Consider the following 19,624-nt stretch of genomic DNA (forward strand, 5'->3'; position numbering starts at 1 on the left):
ATTTGTTAGTAATGGCGTATTTCTATGTGGTGCGCCATTACTAAGTCAGATAGTAATAGCGCACTTCTACGCATAGTAATGGCGCACTATAGGTGCACCATTACTGTTTGTTACTAATGATGTGTTAATAGTGGCGCACCTATCGCCATTAATAGTGGCGCACCTACATGGGCCAGGCTCAACATTTCAGCCTTTCTATCTTTTTTCTACCAAATTATGCTTAACCAAACAAGTCCAGCCCAATGTTTTCTAGGCTTTTTCTTTCTTGGGCCTTGGCCTTTCCATATTCATTTATTTTCGTTTTATATTTTTACCCAAGATATTTGGCCAATATAATTTGATCCTTGGCCTGCTTAAGGCCCAACTCCAGCCCATTTAACAAACATTTTTAAACCAGTTTGAATAACAATATGAATCAAGTTACCACCAATTAGCTGAATATTACGGAAATATCTCAAAACGCACATTCTACAAATTTCCATCACATACGTATTTTATACAGATCCAAGCAACCTACAACATGTTGTAGTCAAGCATTCAGCTGCTGAAATACTCTAGAACAGCAAAAATAAATAGAACAAGCCTATCTAGTGCTTCATGGCGGGAAAACATGTAATCTGCTTCCTCAAGTACTGCTTCTTCCTGATGCAAAACATCTGGACATTCAAAAGAGAACAAAAAGTATGTCACTGATAGAAGAAATATTACGTGGATACTTTTAAAATAAAAACTAAAGACACACCAGTATTTTATCATTCTACTTATTATTATTTTAACAAGATCATTCTACTTATCTGGAATAGGCATATTCATCAAAATTGGGAATTGAATTTGGACATATGACAATCTTAGCAGCAAATAAGCATTGAATGTTTCACATATACGACAAGGTTTAAAAAATGATCATTCAAAGTTATAGCAGATCAAAGTTACATTTGAGTATAAGGAACAATACTCATATTCAATCAATAAGTAACAATGTCAAAATTAATTCAGATTTACTCATGTGTGTGTCACATGATACATGCATCAATCATAAGGCCATCAAGCATTCGGCCCTTATCTGTTCAACAAGACAAGAACATACCTGACTTTGTGTTTATGTGATGGATGGTTCTGTAGTGGTAGATCTAGTCTGCATCATCGTTCATGATGGACATCGCATGTACTTGTCCATTTAGAAGTATGCAATGCAAAATGTTACAAAGGCAAGTATTAGCATAAAGTAGAGCTTGTACAGTACATGTAAACTTTAGATATGAAGGACCAAGAGTTCCGGAAGGAACAAATCTGACATGGGTAAACCAGGACATGATGGGAAAAAAAATCGTTATGCATTTAAATAGGAATATGGTGTCCACTTTATACTACCACGTCATAATCAGGGTTAAAACAACATACTGATACTCAGAGTGCTAGATGAGACAAATATCGATTGAAACCAATCAGAGCAGGGAGCAAAATAGATCCTCTATTTAATTGTCATAAGTATAGAAGCTGAAGGACAGAGATGAAGCACCCGTAGCTCAGTTTGCTAGCTCACAGGACATAAAAATTGGCAAAACATTCAGAAAGCACGACTCTAATCTTAATGTTGTGTGGAAAAAGGACAAGAATTGTACAAGTTTAGTACTATACACAGCAATGAGGATAACTTCAGTAGTGCACAACAAATTTAGTCAGTTATCGAATCATCTTGTGGCTATACCACATGTTGACATCAATCACACACGACTGTTCCAGACTGAATCCCCACACACGGCATATATAAACCAAACTACTATATAGACAAATCACCTTTGCTTTCCCAGATGACAAAATGCAAGACACAATCACGGATAAATCCACAGGTAGAGAGCTAAGCCAGGAGAATCACCACTGTACCTTGCCTATCTACAGCTTGTTGAACACATCCAGGAGAATCTTGTAGTTCTCAATCATTTCATACTCCGTCTTGGCATCGAAATTCACCTGCAAAATACCCCAAAATGAGCATCGCATCACAGCTATCTAAGCTAAGCCGCCTAAGCGCAACGCTCCAAAACAGATCAATCAGGCCAGAACGCCTCCTAACCTTGTGCATCAGCAGCAACCCAGGGTGAACCATGTCCAGCAGCTGGCACTGCACCTCCCCTGATGCCGCCTGCAGACTTGATGATCCTTGCCCCCGCGACGACCATGTCATGATCCATGCGGAGCTCCACCTCCTGCACGTCTGATCCATGCTCCAGTGGAGGCTCGGGCTCCACCCTCGAATCCGGCGGTGACTGCAGAAAGATAGAGAGAGATCGAGCAAGTCAAACAGAGAGAGGGGGCAGGTCCAATATACAAGTTGTCATGGTCTATTAGCATTCTCAATAGACTAAATAGAGCACCCTGGTATGAGCAAAATCACTTACCATTTTTGTTAATAAATATCAGCAAAATGCATTACCATTTTTGTTAATAAATATGCATCATGTTCAGGTATTGGTCAAGCTATTGAAGCTGATCATTGTGACTAACACCGGCACGATGCACGATTCTAGCAAATGTTGATTGGCCAGTCACCTTGATCGGTATTGATTGACATTAACCAGATAAAAAATGTATAATGTGCACGCATGGCAGTAAAAATCTTGCATATAATGTTTACTGCACAAACATTTTTTAGCTTAAAAGTAGAAGCAAATTTGGGCTATTCTCTCAATCATGATAAAATGATTGATCATGCCCCCAAAATACGTTTGAGTGGCAGGACACAACATAGGACAAGCCACTCCATAACTGAAATACTGGACTGGGTTGTTAGAGCTAACCACAGTGAGACTAGCAGAACGATAAACAGGAAGAAATTATAAATACAAGGCCAACTGAAACCCAGATCACACATATTATGCGAGTGTGAGAATACTCGGGTATACTTAACTAGGGTTTAGTACACAGGTACAGTTTAAAAGCATACCAGATCAGGTATAAAACCATGCACCTAGGTTTAACTTATCAAGGTTTTTCACTTTCCATTTATAAAACACAACAGCTAAATTGATTACCCAAAACATGTATGCTAGTGGTCTACTGGAAGCATTGCATAGTTAATGTTTTGCTTACTACACTGCTGCCATCTAGGTCTATCAGATTATGCAGTGAGGATGTCTGATCTACTAGCTCTGCTTTGTGTTCCTTATCTTCATCCTCTGAGCCAGGCGGACGATAGAATCAAAGTGATAACATTTATAAAACTACCAAGTGACTGAGAGCAAGGCAACCTGACTGCAAGTTGAAAATTATTACAACCTGACTATGAAAAATTAAACACTGGAAGGGCCAGATATGGGAGCCCTCGAGTCCCTGGAACACCCTCCGGATCTGCTCCAGCCTCCGAATCATGGTCCTATGAGCCAACAAACAGATATTCTCACGTCGCTCACCACCCAAACCGAAGGGGGAACGGGATCTGGATGGGGCGGTTACCTTGAGCTCGAGGGGCTCTCCGGCGCGCTTGAAGTAGATCTTGACGAGAAGGCGGCCCTCATTGTGCTTGTAGAGGAGGCGGCCACGCCTGACGAGGTCAAGCATCACGAGGTTGTAGGTGGAGGGCAGGTCGTGCAGGTAGGACTGCATCGCCGAGGCCTGCGTTGTCCTGCGATCTTATTCCCCATCACCGCCACGGTGCCCCTCTGCCTCCCCCGAGAGGGCGGACTCACACACGCCCATCTCCTTGGTGCAGCATAGGATGGTGAGTCCGACAAGAGGCAGGGGAGGCGTGGGCACGAGGGGCGAGGGGCAGGGGAGGCGTGGACGCGAGGCTAGACAAAGTAGGAGAGCCGCGACGTTAAAGGTGGCTGCGACGGTGCCACCAGAGGTCAGGAAGAAGGAGGAATCTGGTGTTGTATCTCGTTTTGGTAGGGTGGTGGATCTGGGCGCTCCCTCACCCCTTGCTCGATCTGTGGATGGGTACAGGAGAGGGTGGAGCGGCTGGGCTTGGGGGTGGGGGTCGAGCTCCGCCGGAGGGAGGTGGCCGACGCGCGCAGGAATGGAGATGGAGGCCGGGGGTGGGAGGGCAATGGGTTGTGACTTTGATTGGATCTGGGAGGGAGAATGGTTTAGCGGCGGCTGGAGTGGGAGGGGATCTGAGTTAGGGTTTGGGTGGTTGGGCTGTGGGCAGACCTGGCCAAACGGGCCGGCCCGGCATGGCACGGCCCGGTCTGTGCTAATCGTGTCTGGCCCGGCACGGCCTGCCATGGCATGTTTAATAGCCGGGCCGTGCCGGGCCAGCCCACGGGTGCTGCTCCTTGGCCCAGGCACGGCCTGATTAGTAAACGGGCCGGTCCGATGGCCCGTTTAGCACGCTGGGCTGCACATTTTCAGCCTGCTAGGTTGGTTTTTAGGCCTATTGGGCTATATTTCAGGTATATATATATAAAAAAATTCTAAAAATTATATAAAAAAATTAAACGGGCTGTGCCGTGCCAGCCCGCGTGCCCAGGCTCCAGGCCCAGGCACGGCCCAAGGCGTGTCGCGTGCCTGGCACGGCCTGTTTAGCCCATGTCGTGCCTGGCCCATGGCGGGCCGTGCCGGCGTGCTCGCGGGCTGGCCTATTTAGCCCGGCCCGTTTGGCCAGCTATAGCTGTGGGTGGGACGAGGGGGGGAGTGTAGGGGGTGTGGGAGTATCCAACGGTCTCTGATGCTTGATCCGCGTGACATATCCATAGTCCAATCAGAAGGAAGTATAGGCTTTGATGATGTTATGACCATGTAAATTGGTCTTAATCGATTAACAATAAGAAAAGAACTACGAGTAAGCCAGGTGATTTTTTCTAGAAATCATCTGCCTAGCTAGCCGCCCAATCTACGCATTGGCGGTCATTCAACCACATCAATATGTCACGAGAGCACCGAGCGTGAAAAAGCTTCAATGCAACACCAATGACATCCCCACGAAGCTCCATTACAGCTCTCAACGGCATGCTAAGAGCTCCAACACCGCACCACGCTGCTCGACGAAGCTCCATTGCAGCATCGGGGAGATCCAACGCAGCACCACGACGCCCGGCGGTAAGTTCCCTTTTCTTTTTATGACAAAGTTTAAGTACGGTTCCCTCAAATAACTAGAGGTAGTTTCATACTAGGTGGGATTTTTGTCGATTCACTACGAAGCGGGTAAAATTTTGACAACAGCTGCCTCATAGTTTGTTCAAATGATTCCATATTTCGCACAAGTTTGCATCTTGGAACTACAAACAATGTTGCCAAAGAGATTTTTTATTTTATTTTCACGAAAAATCAATTTTCCATTTTTTGAGTGCCCCAAATAAGTTTTTTTGTGAAAGACCTACCATATATTTCTTACAAAATTGGACCAAATCAAATTTGTAAAATATTAGGCCATGTTTAATGCACAATTGACCAAATGATTGGGTGTCAAAAGTTTCGACCCACCTCTGGTGAAAAAGATAAATTTCCGTCGATGTAGTTTGAAGCGGGTCAAGTTTGAACTGTAGTTGCCTTAAAGTTTGCTCTTTATTTTTTCCAAAAATCATTTCTAGGTAAATAAGTATCTATTTAATCAGAAAAATACCAAAAGTTTTCCAAGATTCAAGCACTAGCTAGGAATGGTCATGCCCGCCGTTTTGACCGCATTTTGAAACCGGCATTAAAAATTCAAAAAAATCAAAAATTGGGAAACCTTCGCATTGTGTCATTATATGTGACCAAGTTACCAGAAAAAATAATAATCTTGTAATACGGTAATTATTTTTAAAAAGTGTTAACAGAAATGAGCTATCATGCGTGAAGATTCATGGCTTTCAAGCCAAATGATCAATCTTATGGCCACATTCATGACGTAGTTTGTTCAAATGATCTTATATCGTGCACAAGGGTGCATCTTAGAATGGCAAACAATGTTGCGTACGGAGGTTTTCATTTTCTTTGGACGGAAAATTCATCTTCCATTTTTTTGAGGGCACAAAATTAGTTTTTTTGTGAAGGACCTACCATATATTTATTGTGAAATTGTAATGAATCATATTAGGCCATATTTAATGCACAAGTGACAAAATTGTTGGGTCTTAAAAGCTTTTATCCACCTCTCGTGAAAAAGACAAATTTCCACCGATTCAGCAGGAAACGAGTCAAATTTGAACTGCAGCTACCTTATAGTTTGCTCTTTATTTTTTCCAAAAATCATTGAAGGAAATATGCCCTAGAGGCAATAATAAAGTTATTATTTATTTCCTTATTTCATGATAAATGTTTATTATTCATGCTAGAATTGTATTAACCGGAATCATAATACATGTGTGAATGCATAGACAAACATAGTGTCACTAGTATGCCTCTACTTGACTAGCTCGTGAATCAAAGATGGTTAAGTTTCCTAGCCATAGACATGAGTTTTCATTTGATTAACGGGATCACATCATTAGGAGAATGATGTGATTGACTTGACCCATTCCGTTAGCTTAGCACTTGATAATTTAGTATGTTGCTATTGCTTTCTTCATGACTTATACATGTTCCTATGACTATGAGATTATGCAACTCCCGTTTATCGGAGGAACACTTTGTGTGCTACCAAACGTCACAACGTAACTGAGTGATTATAAAGGAGCTCTACAGGTGTCTCCGAAGGTACTTGTTGAGTTGGCGTATTTCGAGATTAGGATTTGTCATTCCGATTGTCGGGGAGGTATCTCTGGGCCCTCTCGGTAATGCACATCACTATAAGCCTTGCAAGCAATGTGACTAATGAGTTAGTTGCGGGATGATGCATTACATAACGAGTAAAGAGACTTGCCGGTAACGAGATTGAACTAGGTATTGAGATACCGACGATCGAATCTCGGGGAAGTAACATACCGATGACAAAGGGAACAACATATGTTGTTATGCGGTTTGACCGATAAAGATCTTCGTAGAATATGTAGGAGCCAATATGAGCATCCAGGTCCCGCTATTGTTTATTGACCGGAAACGTGTTTCGGTCATGTCTACATAGTTCTCGAACCCGTAGGGTCCGCACGCTTAAGGTTTTGATGACAGTTTTATTATGAGTTTATGAGTTTGATGTACCGAAGGAGTTCGAAGTCTTGGATGAGATCGGGGACATGACGAGGAGTCTCGAAATGGTCGATACGTAAAGATCGATATATTGGACGACTATATTCGGACATCGGAAAGGTTCCGAGTGATTCGGGTATTTTTCGGAGTACCGGAGAGTTACGGGAATTCGCCGGGGAGTATATTGGCCTTATTGGGCTTTAGGGGAAAGAGAGAGGGGAGGTTGGGCGCCCCCCCAAGGCCTAGTCCGAATTGGACTAGGGGGAAGGGCTGCGCCCCCTCCTTCCTTCTCTTCTCTCTCTCCTTTCCTTGACTCCTACGCCTACTACTTGGAAGGGGGGGAGAATCCGACTCCCGGTGGGAGTAGGACTCCTCCTAGGGCGCGCCATAGAGAGGGCCGGCCCTCCCCCTCCTCCACTCCTTTATATACGGGGAGGGGCACCCCTTGGAGACACAACAATTGATCATTGATCTCTTATCCGTGCGTGGTGCCCCCCTCCACCATAGTCTCCTCGATAATATCGTAGCGGTGCTTAGGCGAAGTCCTGCGATGGTAGAACATCATCATCGTCACCACGCCGTCGTGCTGACGGAACTCTCCCTCGACACTCGGCTGGATCGGAGTTTGAGGGACGTCATCGAGCTGAACGTGTGCAAGAACTCGGAGGTGTCGTGCTTTCGGTGCTTGATCGGTCGGGCCGTGAAGACGTACGACTACATCAACCGCGTTGTGCTAACTCTTCCACTTTCGGTCTATGAGGTACGTGGACAACACTCTCCCCTCTCGTTACTATGCATCACCATGATCTTGCGTGTGCGTAGGAAATTTTTGAAATTACTACGTTCCCCAATAGTGGCATCCGAGCCAGGTTTTATGCGTAGATGTTATATGCACGAGTAGAACACAAGTGAGTTGTGGGCGATAAAAGTCATATTGCTTACCAGCATGTCATACTTTGGTTCGGCGGTATTGTTGGATGAAGCGGCCCAGACCGATATTACGCGTACGCTTATGCGAGACTGGTTTTACCGTCGTGCTTTGCACACAGGTGACTAGCGGGTGTCTGTTTCTCCAACTTTAGTTGAACCGAGTGTGGCTACGCCCGGTCCTTGCGAAGGTGAAAACAACACTAACTTGACGAGCTATCATTGTGGTTTTGATGCGTAGGTAAGAACGGTTCTTGCTCAGCCCATAGCAGCCATGTAAAATTTGCAACAACAAAGTAGAGGACGTCTAACTTGTTTTTGCAGGGCATGTTGTGATGTGATATGGTCAAGACGTGATGCTATATTTTAATTTATGAGATGATCATGTTTTGTAACCGAGTTATCGGCAACTGGCAGGAGCCATATGGTTGTCGCTTTATTGTATGAAATCCAAGCGCCCTGTAATTGCTTTACTTTATCACTAAGCGGTAGCGATAGTCATAGAAGCAATAGATGGTGTAACGACAATGATGCTATGATGGAGATCAAGGTGTCGTGCCGGTGACGATGGTGATCACGACAGTGCTTTGGAGATGGAGACCACAAGCACAAGATGATGTTGGCCATATCATATCACTTATATTGATTGCATGTGATGTTTATCCTTTATGCATCTTATCTTGCTTTGATTGACGGTAGCATTTTAAGATGATCTCTCACTAATTATCAAGAAGTGTTCTCCCTGAGTATGCACCGTTGCGAAAGTTCTTCGTGCTGAGACACCACGTGATGATCGGGTGTGATAGGCTCTACGTTCAAATACAATGGGTGCAAAACAGTTGCACACGCAGAATACTCAAGTTAAACTTGACGAGCCTAGCATATACAGATATGGCCTCGGAACACGAAGACCGAAAGGTCGAGCATGAATCATATAGTAGATATGATCAACATAGTGATGTTCACCATTGAAAACTACTCCATCTCACGTGATCATCGGACATGGTTTAGTTGATTTGGATCACGTGATGACTTAGATGACTAGAGAGATGTCTGTCTAAGTGGGAGTTCTTAAGTAATATGATTAACTAAACTTAAATTTATCATGAACTTAGTCCTGGTAGTATTTTGCAAATTATGTTGTAGATCAATAGCTCGCATTGTTGCTTTCATACGTTTATTTTGATATGTTCCTAGAGAAAATTATGTTGAAAGATGTTAGTAGCAATGATGCGGATTGGATCCATGATCTGAGGTTTATCCTCATTGCTGCACAGAAGAATTATGTCCTTAATGCACCGCTAGGTGACAGACCTATTACAGGAGCAGATGCAGATATTATGAACGTTTGGCTAGCTCAATATGATGACTACTTGATAGTTTAGTGCACCATGCTTAACGGCTTAGAATCGGGACTTCAAAGACATTTTGAACGTAGTGGACCATATGAGATGTTCCAGGAATTGAAGTTAATATTTCAAGCAAATACCCGAGTTAAGAGATATGAAGTCTCCAACAAGTTCTATAGCTAAAAGATGGAGGGGAATCGCTCAACTAGTGAGCATGTGCTCAGATTGTCTGGGTACTACAATCGCTTGAATCAAGTGGGAGTTAATCTTCCAGATAAGATAGTGATTGACAGAGTTCTCTAGTCACCATCACCAAGTTACTAGAACTTCGTGATGAACTATAGTATGCAAGGGATGACGAAAACGATTCCCAAGCTCTTCGTGATGTTGAAATCGACGAAGGTAGAAATCAAGAAAGAGCATCAAGTGTTGATGATTGACAAGACCACTAGTTTAAAGAAAAGGGCAAAGGGAAAGAAAGGGAACTTCAAGTAGAATGACAAGCAAGTTGTCACTCCCGCGAGGAAGCCCAAAGCTGGACCAAAGCCTGAAACCAAGTGCTTCTACTGCAAAGGAAATGGTCACTGGAAGCGGAAATACCCTGAATATTTGGTGGATAAGAAGGATGGCAAAGTGAACAAGGGTATATTTGATATACATGTTATTGATGTGTACCTTACTAGTGTTTATAGTAACACCTGGGTATTTGATACTTGTTCGATTGCTAAGATTAGTAACTCGAAACATGAGTTAATGAATAAACAGGGACTAGTTGAAGGGGAAGTGACGATGAGTGTTGGAAGTAGTTCCAAGAATGATATGATCATCATCACACACTCCCTATACTTTCGGGATTAGTGGTAAACCTAAATAAATGTTATTTTGCATTTGCGTTGAGCATGAATATGATTTGATCATGTTTATTACAATATGGTTATTCATTTAAAGTCAGAGAATAATTGTTGTTCTGTTTACATGAATAAAACCTTCAATAATTGTTGTTTTGTTTACATGAAAATAGTTTGTTGGATATCGATCGTAGTGATACACATATTCATAATGTTGATGCCAAAAGATGCAAAGTTAATAATGATAGTGCAACTTATTTGTGGCACTGCCGTTTGGGTCATATCGGTGTAAAGCGCATGAAGAAACTCCATAAAGATGGATTTTCAGAATCACTTGGTTATGAATCATTTGATGCTTGCGAACCGTGCCTTTTTGGCAAGATGACTAAAACTCCGTTCTTTGGAACAATGGAACGAGCTACTAACTTGTTGGAAATAATACATACCGATGTATGCGGTCCAATGAGTGTTGATGCTCGTGGCGGGTATCTTTATTTTCTGACCTTCACAGATGATTTGAGTAGATATGTGTATATCTACTTAATGAAGCACAAGTCTGAAACATTTTAAAAGTTTAAAGAATTTTAGAGTGAAGTGGAGAATCATCGTAACAAGAAAATAAAGTTTCTACAATCTGATCGTAGAGAAGAATATCTGAGTTACGAGTTTGGCCTTCATTTTAAACAATATGGAAAAGTTTCACAGTCCACGCCACATGGAACACCACAGCATAATGGTGTGTCTGAACGTCATAACCACACTTTATCGGATATGGTGCGATCTATGATGTATCTTATCGATTTACCACTATCGTTTTGGGGTTATGCATTAGAGATAGCTGCATTCACTTTAAATAGGGCACCATCTAAATCCGTTGATATGACACCATATGAACTATGGTTTAGCAGTAAACCTAAGTTGTCGTTTCTTAAAGTTTGGAGTTGCGATGCTTATGTGAAAAAGGTTTCAACCTGATAAGCTCGAACCCATATCGGAGAAGTGCATCTTCATAGAAAACCCAAAGGAAACTATTGGGTACACCTTCTATCACAGATCCGAAGGCAAAACATTCGTTGCTAAGAATGGATCCTTTCTAGAGAAGGAGTTTCTCTTGAAAGAAGTGAGTGGGGGGAAAGTAGAGCTTGATAAGGTAATTTGTACCTTCTCCCGTATTGGAAAGTAGTTCATCACAGAAATCAGTTCCAGTGATTCCTACACCAATTAGTGAGGAAGCTAATGATGATGATCATGAAACTTCAGATTAAGTTACTACAAAACCTCGTAGGTCTTCCAAAGTACAGTCTGCACCAGAGTGGTACGGTAATCCTGTTCTGGAAGTCATGTTATTAGACCATGATGAACCTACGAACTATGAGGAAGCGATGATGAGCCCAGATTCCATGAAATGGCTTGAGGCCATGAAATCTGAGATGGAATCCATGTATGAGAACAAAGTGTGGACTTTGGTGGAGTTGCCCGATGATCGACAAGCCATATTGTATAAATGGATCTTCAAGAGGAAGACATACGGTGATAGTAGTGTTACTATCTACAAAGCTCGACTTGTCGCAAAAAGGTTTTCGACAAGTTTAAGGTGTTGACTACAATGAGATTTTCTCAACTGTAGCGATGCTTAAGTCTGTCCGAATCATGTTAGCAATTGCCACATTTTATGAAATCTGGCAAATGGATGTCAAAACTGCATTCCTAAATGGTTTTCTTAAAGAACAGTTGTATATGATGCAACCAGAAGGTTTTGTCAATCCTAAAGGTCCTAACAAAATGTGCAAGCTCCAGCGATCCATCTATGGACTGGTGCAAGCATCTCAGAGTTGGAATATACGCTTTGATAAGTTGATCAAAGCATATAGTTTTATACAGACTTGCGGTGAAGCCTGTATTTACAATAAAGTGAGTGGGAGCACTACCGCCTTTCTAATAAATATATGTGTGTAACATATTGATCAGAAATGATGTAGAATTTTTCTGGAAAGCATAAAGGAGTATTTGAAAGGAGTTCTTTAAAAGAAAGACCTCAGTAAAGCTACTTACATATTGAGCATCAAGATCTATTGAGATAGATCAAGATGCTTGATAAGTTTTTCAATAAGTACACTACTAGGAAAAGGCATGCTAGTGGCGCACTAGTTTTGCCTTCTAATGGCGCACTACTGGTGCGCCACTAGCATCACGCCATTAGAATTAAATTCTAATGGCGCACCACTGGTGTGCCATTAGTATCTGGTGCTCTAATGGCGCACCACGTAGTGCGCCATTAGTATTGCCCGCAGTGCGCCATTCGAAATCCTCCCAGGGGGCCATATGTACCCATGTGCTTTGGCATACTAATGGTGCACCAGTGGTTGATGCGCCATTAGTGTGATTATCACAGTGCGCCATTAGTGTCTTGTGTGGTGCGCCACTAGCATGATTATTAGGGATTATTTTTTTTTCTTTTTTGATATTTTCACAGGTTACAAAATATATTATTGGACAGAATTTAGACAACACCACACAGCAACAACAGATTCACCGAATACAATAGAAGATTAGTCTCCAAATTCAAAAGATCGAACAAAGATAGAACATTACAAGTCTCAAGACTATGAGTAGCGAGTTTGTCTTCACATTACAAGTCGATATCGATCATCTAAACTACCATCACATAGAAGAGAGCTGCGGTCATCACGATGAGCATCATCGCGATGAAACTAGTCTTCATCTGGTTCCTCCAACGCTCCCTCCTCTCTCCCGCTAGATAGCGGGCGTATCTAGATTCCGCCTCCGCCCTAGTGGTGTACCCTTTGTAACTGTTACCGCTGAAACGGTGAACCTGTCTACGACACTCCTCCTAGTCGTCGTAGACTCCGGGAACCTTACCCTTGTACACGACATACGACGGCATCTCTATGCACAAGCCAAACAACAGACAATACATAAGCAATATATAAGTATGCAACAAAAGGATCGGAAGAGAAAAGCAAGACATTAATAGCATGATTCGTGGTCCTACTAATAAATAGCATCGACTACATCTAAGTTGAACGACTGTCCAAACCAAAGAGATATACAAGTTCATTAAAGTTTAATTACAACATGAGCCAATCAATGTTTCAGAACTACACATAGCATCACTACTTTCGACTTGACTCATGGGACCCGAGTGTGGATGAAGCCGCCGTCTGTCGTGATGGTCATGAAATCGCGGGCATTGTCAGCCTGCATTTGTAGCGTTGTGTCTATCTCACTGTTGGACGGTTGATATCTGAGGTAGAACTGTCCCGCGGTACGAAGGACATCTTGATGCATAATTTCCGCAAACTCCGACTGGATGCGAAAGAATTCTTGTCTGATGTCCGCGTCCTGGATTGCCGACAAGCTTGCGGCCCAATCTTTGAGATTATCTGGTAGTAGAAGGTGATGATGGTCCCGTACGATCGCCCACATGTGATGGAGGGCGTAGTAGGCATCCTTCTGACCGCCAGGCGGCTGCTTGACGTAGGAGAAATTTGTATTGTGGGCAAACACGTGCGCGCCATACCGCCTATGAACTGGCTTGGCGAAGGTGCCTCCAGATTTGGCGTAGCCAGGCAGAACATCATCAAGAACTTTCTTGATATTTGTGTAGTCTATCTTGTTGTCACGGTCCGGGTCGAAATACGTGGCCATGGAATATTTCGGGCTTAAGAGGATGAGTGTGCAATGTGTGTCACTGCACAAAACACGGAATGTTAGAAAAAAAACGATCGAAATCTAAGAGATCATATGTTACGGGGCGATTAGGGGATGACTTACTCAGGAAAGTAAGGCATGAGGAAGTTATCCCTATCTGGGTTTGCCAGAATGACGCCTTCGAGGTAAGAACCCGCGACATGCCGGTCCCCAGCGCTGCACAAGTTCTTGGCACGCATGTAGAAGGGGTCGACTATCACGATGTGCGGGGTCTTGTCTCTAATGATCCGCATCTCCATACTCAACGAAAACAGCCGAACGAAGGTGTAGTGCAGCGGATGAAGGTTAAACATAGCAAAGATGTCATCAAACCGCAGGACGATCGTACCCCCGATGGGGCCATCCACAAAGCCCTTGCCCTTTGGCACCTTGGCCACGAAAACCGGGTATGCCACATCATTCTCTCTGAGACGCCGCTTCTCCAAAGAAAGAACACTGTTATGTAGACTCCGCATAGCACCGGTTGTAGCATTGAGCATATTTGTCGGTAGCATCGCCTTACCCGCCACATGCACCCTCCTCGAGATATCCTTAGGTGAAGGTGGCCCGTCCTGAGCACGGATCGTACTCGGTGTCGGCTGGCTCGCACCCTTGTTACTCTCTCTTTTCTGTCCCTTCTTCTTCTGTTGTAATGGGACCGAGTTCTACTCACAGACAGCCTTCTTGAGTGTGTTGGGGCTGATAATATTTGGCACCTCGGCTATCTGAGGCTCGGTGAAGTCGGCAGCTGGAGGCGTCTCCTAAGAACTGAACGCTAGACGACGCCTGTTGCAATTGGGTTTCTCCGCCGTACCAGCTAGACCGCGGTCGTCTTTTGTAGGGTTGGGTTCTTGAGAAAGAGGCCCGCAGAATTCGTCCTCGTACCCATGTTCGGCAAAGTACTTATCGACGTTGCTAAATGTAAGGCCGTCATCATTATCGTCTTCGTCCAGATCCTATGCCATATGCATGTTCAGATCCTGTGCCATAGGGATGTCCGGCATGTCCGGTAGCGTTGCGGTGGTCTTGCCATGGCTTGGCGCCGGCACGACTGGCGGTGTTGTCTTTGGGGTGGTGTCCCCCGCCCCCAAACGAATCTGGCACTTCGGCCAAAGCAGGGGCCAGCTTAGGCAGGCGCTGAGGGTCATCAGATCATCTTCATCGGCCCCGGCGGGTCGAATCGAAGGTAACAACTCGTTGCATCCTGGCAGCACCCGAACCAGTTGAACTGTATACATGGTGGGTGGCATCGGTTTACCGTGGAACACGGGGTTGCCCGGTTGAACGATTTTGCCCTTGGTGACATCGACCAACTCGTCGTTCATGAAGTGCAGGAGGGTCCATGGAATGTCGGCGGCGCCCTACAAAAACATGTAGGGCATCAAGGATGCCCAGTCAAAGGTAAAAGGAGATGAAGTCCTTGGTCGAGAGGCTTAATTAGTTACCGTGATGATGGTGTCGAGCTCGGCTAATGTCGAGGCACCGCCAACGGCGGGCGTGCAACTGACAGAGGGGCCGCTTGCTGCTGAGGTGCCAGCCGGCATACACCCAGCTGCATTAAGCTCCAATGCCGGCCGTGCCGGCATCGGAGAAACCAATACCGCCGCCGCCAGAGACACCAATGGCGCCGCCGGAGACACCAATGCGCCGCCTGCGCGTTGTGCGAGTTGCTGTCCGTGAAGCTGGGAATCGGGGGCGGCCCCTGTTGGCCACCCGCAATCCACGTCGTCAGCCCATGAATCAAGGTAGGCATAATGCCGGTGAGCGTGGATCCTAGTTGTTGTTGCACTTGCTCTTGGATAATCTCCGGAATCCGCGCCACTTGTGCCTTGAGTTCTTGAATCTCACGCGACAGGCTTTCAGAGCTGGTCTTTTTCTCCTTTCGCCCACCAGCGGTATAGTATGACGACCATTTTGTGGACAAGCCTTTGCCGGCCACGCGACCAGCTGACGACGGCTTACTGAGCTTATCCTTCTTTTTCACTACGTTTAACGCCCTATTTAGAGTGCTGTCCCAAGCATGGGTGCTCTGAGATGACCCCGCGCTACTGCTTTCAGTCTCCTTCACTAGAACAAGCTCAAGTGCCCTGGTCTTCGGATCTGTGGTAAGCTCCTTTGTTATCGGGTCCTCCTTGTACCAGGCCCTGACATAGTTCCTGGTCTGCTTGTCACTGCTATATTTGTCGAAGCGGGGCGGCAGGCCTTGCTCGGCACACTCCGCGTCCTCTTTGTCCCATATAGGCTCCGCCACTCTGTAACCGTCGGGACCGAGTTTGTGTTCCCCTAAGTTCAACTCCCGCATTTCTTTCCCCCACTGACTTGATTCGGAGGTTGCACTGCTCTCGCACTTGATCTTGAACTTGTTGTAGTCCTCTTCACTGATTGAAGGATTTTTCGCCTTGATCTTATCATAACTATCACCTTTCTCAATCATTCTCTTCACCGCGCTTCTCCAAGTAGACAGGGCCGTGCTCATCCTCGTGAGGGCGGCACTGTTCACTTTATTCCTTGAGAGGCGTGTGTTTTCAAATTCAGAGGGGAACTTGTATCGCTCGTGCAGCTTCGTGAAGAGGAGGTTGCGCAAATTCCCTCGGTCCTTATGCCTAAGGTTCTCGGCGTTGATCGAGACGGTGGTCCGGAGAATGCACCCGAGCTGAACCGAGTACCCCTTGACTATATGTTTGGGCTTCGTTGGATGCATGTCAGAGTTCACTTGAGTAAATTCCTCCTTGACGGTGCGGAGCGCGTTCGGACGCCGGTCCTACCGTTGCCTCTTCGGTTGGCTGCCATCTGTGCGTGCGCCGCCATCATCAGTGGTGGCATCCTCGATGGCACCATCACTGGTGACATCCTCGGCGCCACCATCAGTGGTGTCATCCCCGACGCCACTAGGGGTTGTGTAGTCAGGATCGGTGTCTTCGGCGGCGTCCTCATAGGGGTGAGGTTGTTCCTCCATCTCCTGGGACAGCTCCAAGAATTGCTTGCCGCCCGAACCGCCGGCCTCATCATTGTGGGCCATGTTTCGCTCTAAATAGGAAAAAAGTTTGGTCAAAAAGTTGGTTATTGTCAAGGAACAAGATCATCGTCTCATGATTTAGGGTTTGTCGACACCGAGGCATCCTAAAATCTAAGCTTTTATCATTTAGGGTTTGTCGATGCCGAGGCACCCTAAAAGCCTAAGCGTACATCATTTAGGTTCTCATCGACACCGAGGCACCCTATAGAAGCCAAGGTTTCATCATTTAGGGTTTGTCAACACCGAGGCACCCTAAATGCTAAGTTAAGTTTTCATCATTTAGGGTTTATCGATGCCAAGGCACCCTAGGTTGGGCCTAATCACTTGCCACTAATCACTTGGCTCTATTGCCACCTATGCAACAAGAATGGCGGGGCAGTTGATCCTACTTAACTAAGTACTAAGATACCCCGGCCCATGCATTAGTCGCAAGTACCCCATATGTCCTATTTTTAGAAAAATCATGCTAAAATTCACGGAAAATTTCAGCATGACCTTTGCTGAAAATAGGACATATGGAGTACCCGAATTTGCCGGAACGGAAGTTAATCGACATTCTGGCAAACTCAAGGGCCTCTCGGGGTACCTGCAAATTCATCACGACACAATGGTCGGAGACAAAACCCAGCAACTTTACAAGTCTTTCACAGACTTGTTTGCAAGTTCTGATATGTAATAAAGATGAGCCTCCAATGCTGATTTGTTTGCCTCAAGACAAGATGAACCTCCAATGCAACAAGTAATAAAATGTTTGCAAGTTCTGATATGTTTGCAAGATGAACCTCCAATGCAACAGTCTTAGACATTAGGACACTACAATGATCTACAACCTTATGTAAAGTGCCAACTCCACAGATTTCTTTTTCACAGCTTTTATATTATTTCTAGAAGCAACACAATAGGGTTAAACACCAGAATCTTGAGTTTAATTTGATTAAGCTGCATTGTCTTGAGGCCTGGCTTACTTGTCTTTGTCTGTCAGCCAGCTCATGCATGCATGGGCATCTAACTCATTGGTATAAGATTCGGCAACAGTTTAACATCTACTCCAGTAATTATACAACACCATGACCAACATTTCTCCTCTCCAGAAATTAGAAACAAAATAAAGGAACATTACATAGTAGCCATCAAATTAAAATAACATATACAGTACATACAGGTAGGTAATACTAAAGCATGTTCGTATTAGCTAGTGACCATTATATTGCTTTAGGTAGGGCCCTTACATTATTCTCTCTCTATCCCTTTCTTTAGCTGCCCTGCATCACAAGGCAAATATGGTTCAAAATAAAATGCTGCTGAATAAGCACCTAGCAGAATAGTAAAATAAGCTTAAAAAATGCATACAGATTGACATACAAACACAGACAGTTATGCAAGGACCATTGGAATGCATACAACTTTACCAAAACATATATATATATATATATATATATATATATATATATATATATATATATATTAAGGTGACTGGCTGGGAATGGGATGCAAGGACCATGGTGCCATGCCATCAATGATTGACCAAAACGGTGTCACTGATCAGAACCCTTTGCATCAAAAAATACTAGTATTAAATTAATGGTTTTCACAATCCAGTATGCATGATAGAAACTAGAATTATTAGCTCTATATGGTGTCTGTCAGCCATATGAGCTAGGCAGTTTCTTGGTTCCCTCTTTCTATGTTGCAACAGTAGAAGTGAGGCAGTTTTCTGAGATATGTAGACATCACCACTGAATGATGCTCATTACTAGAGTTCAGTCCATGAATTAATTATGTATTCGTGCTGGAAAGGTGCTCTAGAATAATGGCATGCAGCGAACTGTATAAAAAACAGCACCAACAATTGAAGGATAATGGAAACTAATATACAAGGTAGGCAGTTTCTAAAATCATCTGGGAAGAACTGATGTACCATACACGCAAACAAAATTGTTGCTCTAGAGTCTGTAAGATGCCATGACCACATAATTCTTTTTTCACAATTTACATGTTATTGCAATGCTATTTAAGTAAAGTTGTGTACATGCTTGTTCCCTAACATCTGCACTACAAATCCTTGTTGTTAGACTATGGACTGATGGCAGTGAAGAATTCCGATATTTTCGTTATAATGATCTATATGGGGACACTGAAATTCATGCACCTTCAGAAATTCTTAGGTTAGGCCATGCGGTCCTAGAATCTCAGAGGCTCTAAAGCAACAGTTTGTTTGGGGGTATGGCATCACAGAGCAGCAGCAATGGCATACAGAGCATGATGAAAAATGAAATACTAGCATAAAGCAGCGTCCAGTGCATTTTTATGTCCAGTATGCATTTTTCTTCAGTCTGTCCAGTGCATTTTTCAGTGTGTCCAAATCTTGTAGGTACCAAGTACTCCAATGCACATGGAGTACTAATTATTCATGTTTGCAAGGCACTACTCCCACAATTTTTTGAACCTAATTTGACCTAAATTCGAGAGGGATTTGACCTAAACCTAGCAAAAGAGAGAAGAAGAGGGCATGGCCGGGAGGGGGGAGAGGAGGAAGAGAGGAGAAGAGAGGCAGAGGAAGGAGGGTTACCTGACCATGATGAGGTTGTGGCCGGAGCGGAGACGATGGAGGGCGGAGACGGCAAGCTTGGGGGAGGCGGGGATAGACGATGGGGAGGTCGCGGGCCTCCTCTCCTGGTGGATGTGGGGCGGCTCCGAGGCTCCAAGTCTCCGACGGCTCCGAGGCTCCA

At 44.4% G+C, this 19,624-nt stretch overlaps 1 protein-coding gene across 2 annotated transcripts; it reads right to left on the reverse strand.

Annotated features, from left to right (window-relative positions):
- Window positions 1–411: 411 nt before the first annotated feature.
- On the reverse strand, window positions 412–4,078 carry LOC119295812. 2 transcript variants are annotated; one of them, XM_037574265.1, is made up of 5 exons: window positions 3,454–4,078; window positions 3,277–3,373; window positions 2,075–2,267; window positions 1,088–1,971; window positions 412–656 (listed from the first exon to the last, which is right to left on the reverse strand). In XM_037574265.1, exons 1-4 carry the CDS (start codon window positions 3,513–3,515, stop codon window positions 1,943–1,945), a joined length of 381 nt encoding a protein of 126 aa, XP_037430162.1. In that variant the 5' UTR covers window positions 3,516–4,078; the 3' UTR covers window positions 412–656; window positions 1,088–1,942. The 2 variants fall into 2 exon arrangements, with proteins under 2 accessions (XP_037430162.1, XP_037430163.1); XM_037574266.1 differs by lacking the exon at window positions 3,277–3,373.
- Between the last annotated feature and the right edge of the window lie 15,546 nt (window positions 4,079–19,624).

The sequence above is a fragment of the Triticum dicoccoides genome, chromosome 4B, assembly GCF_002162155.2.
Source record: "Triticum dicoccoides isolate Atlit2015 ecotype Zavitan chromosome 4B, WEW_v2.0, whole genome shotgun sequence".
Lineage (NCBI taxonomy): Eukaryota > Viridiplantae > Streptophyta > Magnoliopsida > Poales > Poaceae > Triticum > Triticum dicoccoides.

Bases quoted from the DNA above. Each gene is read 5' to 3' on its own strand.
- LOC119295812 (XM_037574265.1), bottom strand. From the start codon at position 3,515: ATGAGGGCCGCCTTCTCGTCAAGATCTACTTCAAGCGCGCCGGAGAGC. The intron at 3,374-3,453 runs GTAACCGCCCCA...GTTGGCTCATAG, and splicing joins GAGAGCCCCTCGAGCTCAAG to GACCATGATTCGGAGGCTGG. The intron at 1,972-2,074 runs GTTAGGAGGCGT...GGTATTTTGCAG, and splicing joins GGTTGCTGCTGATGCACAAG to GTGAATTTCGATGCCAAGAC.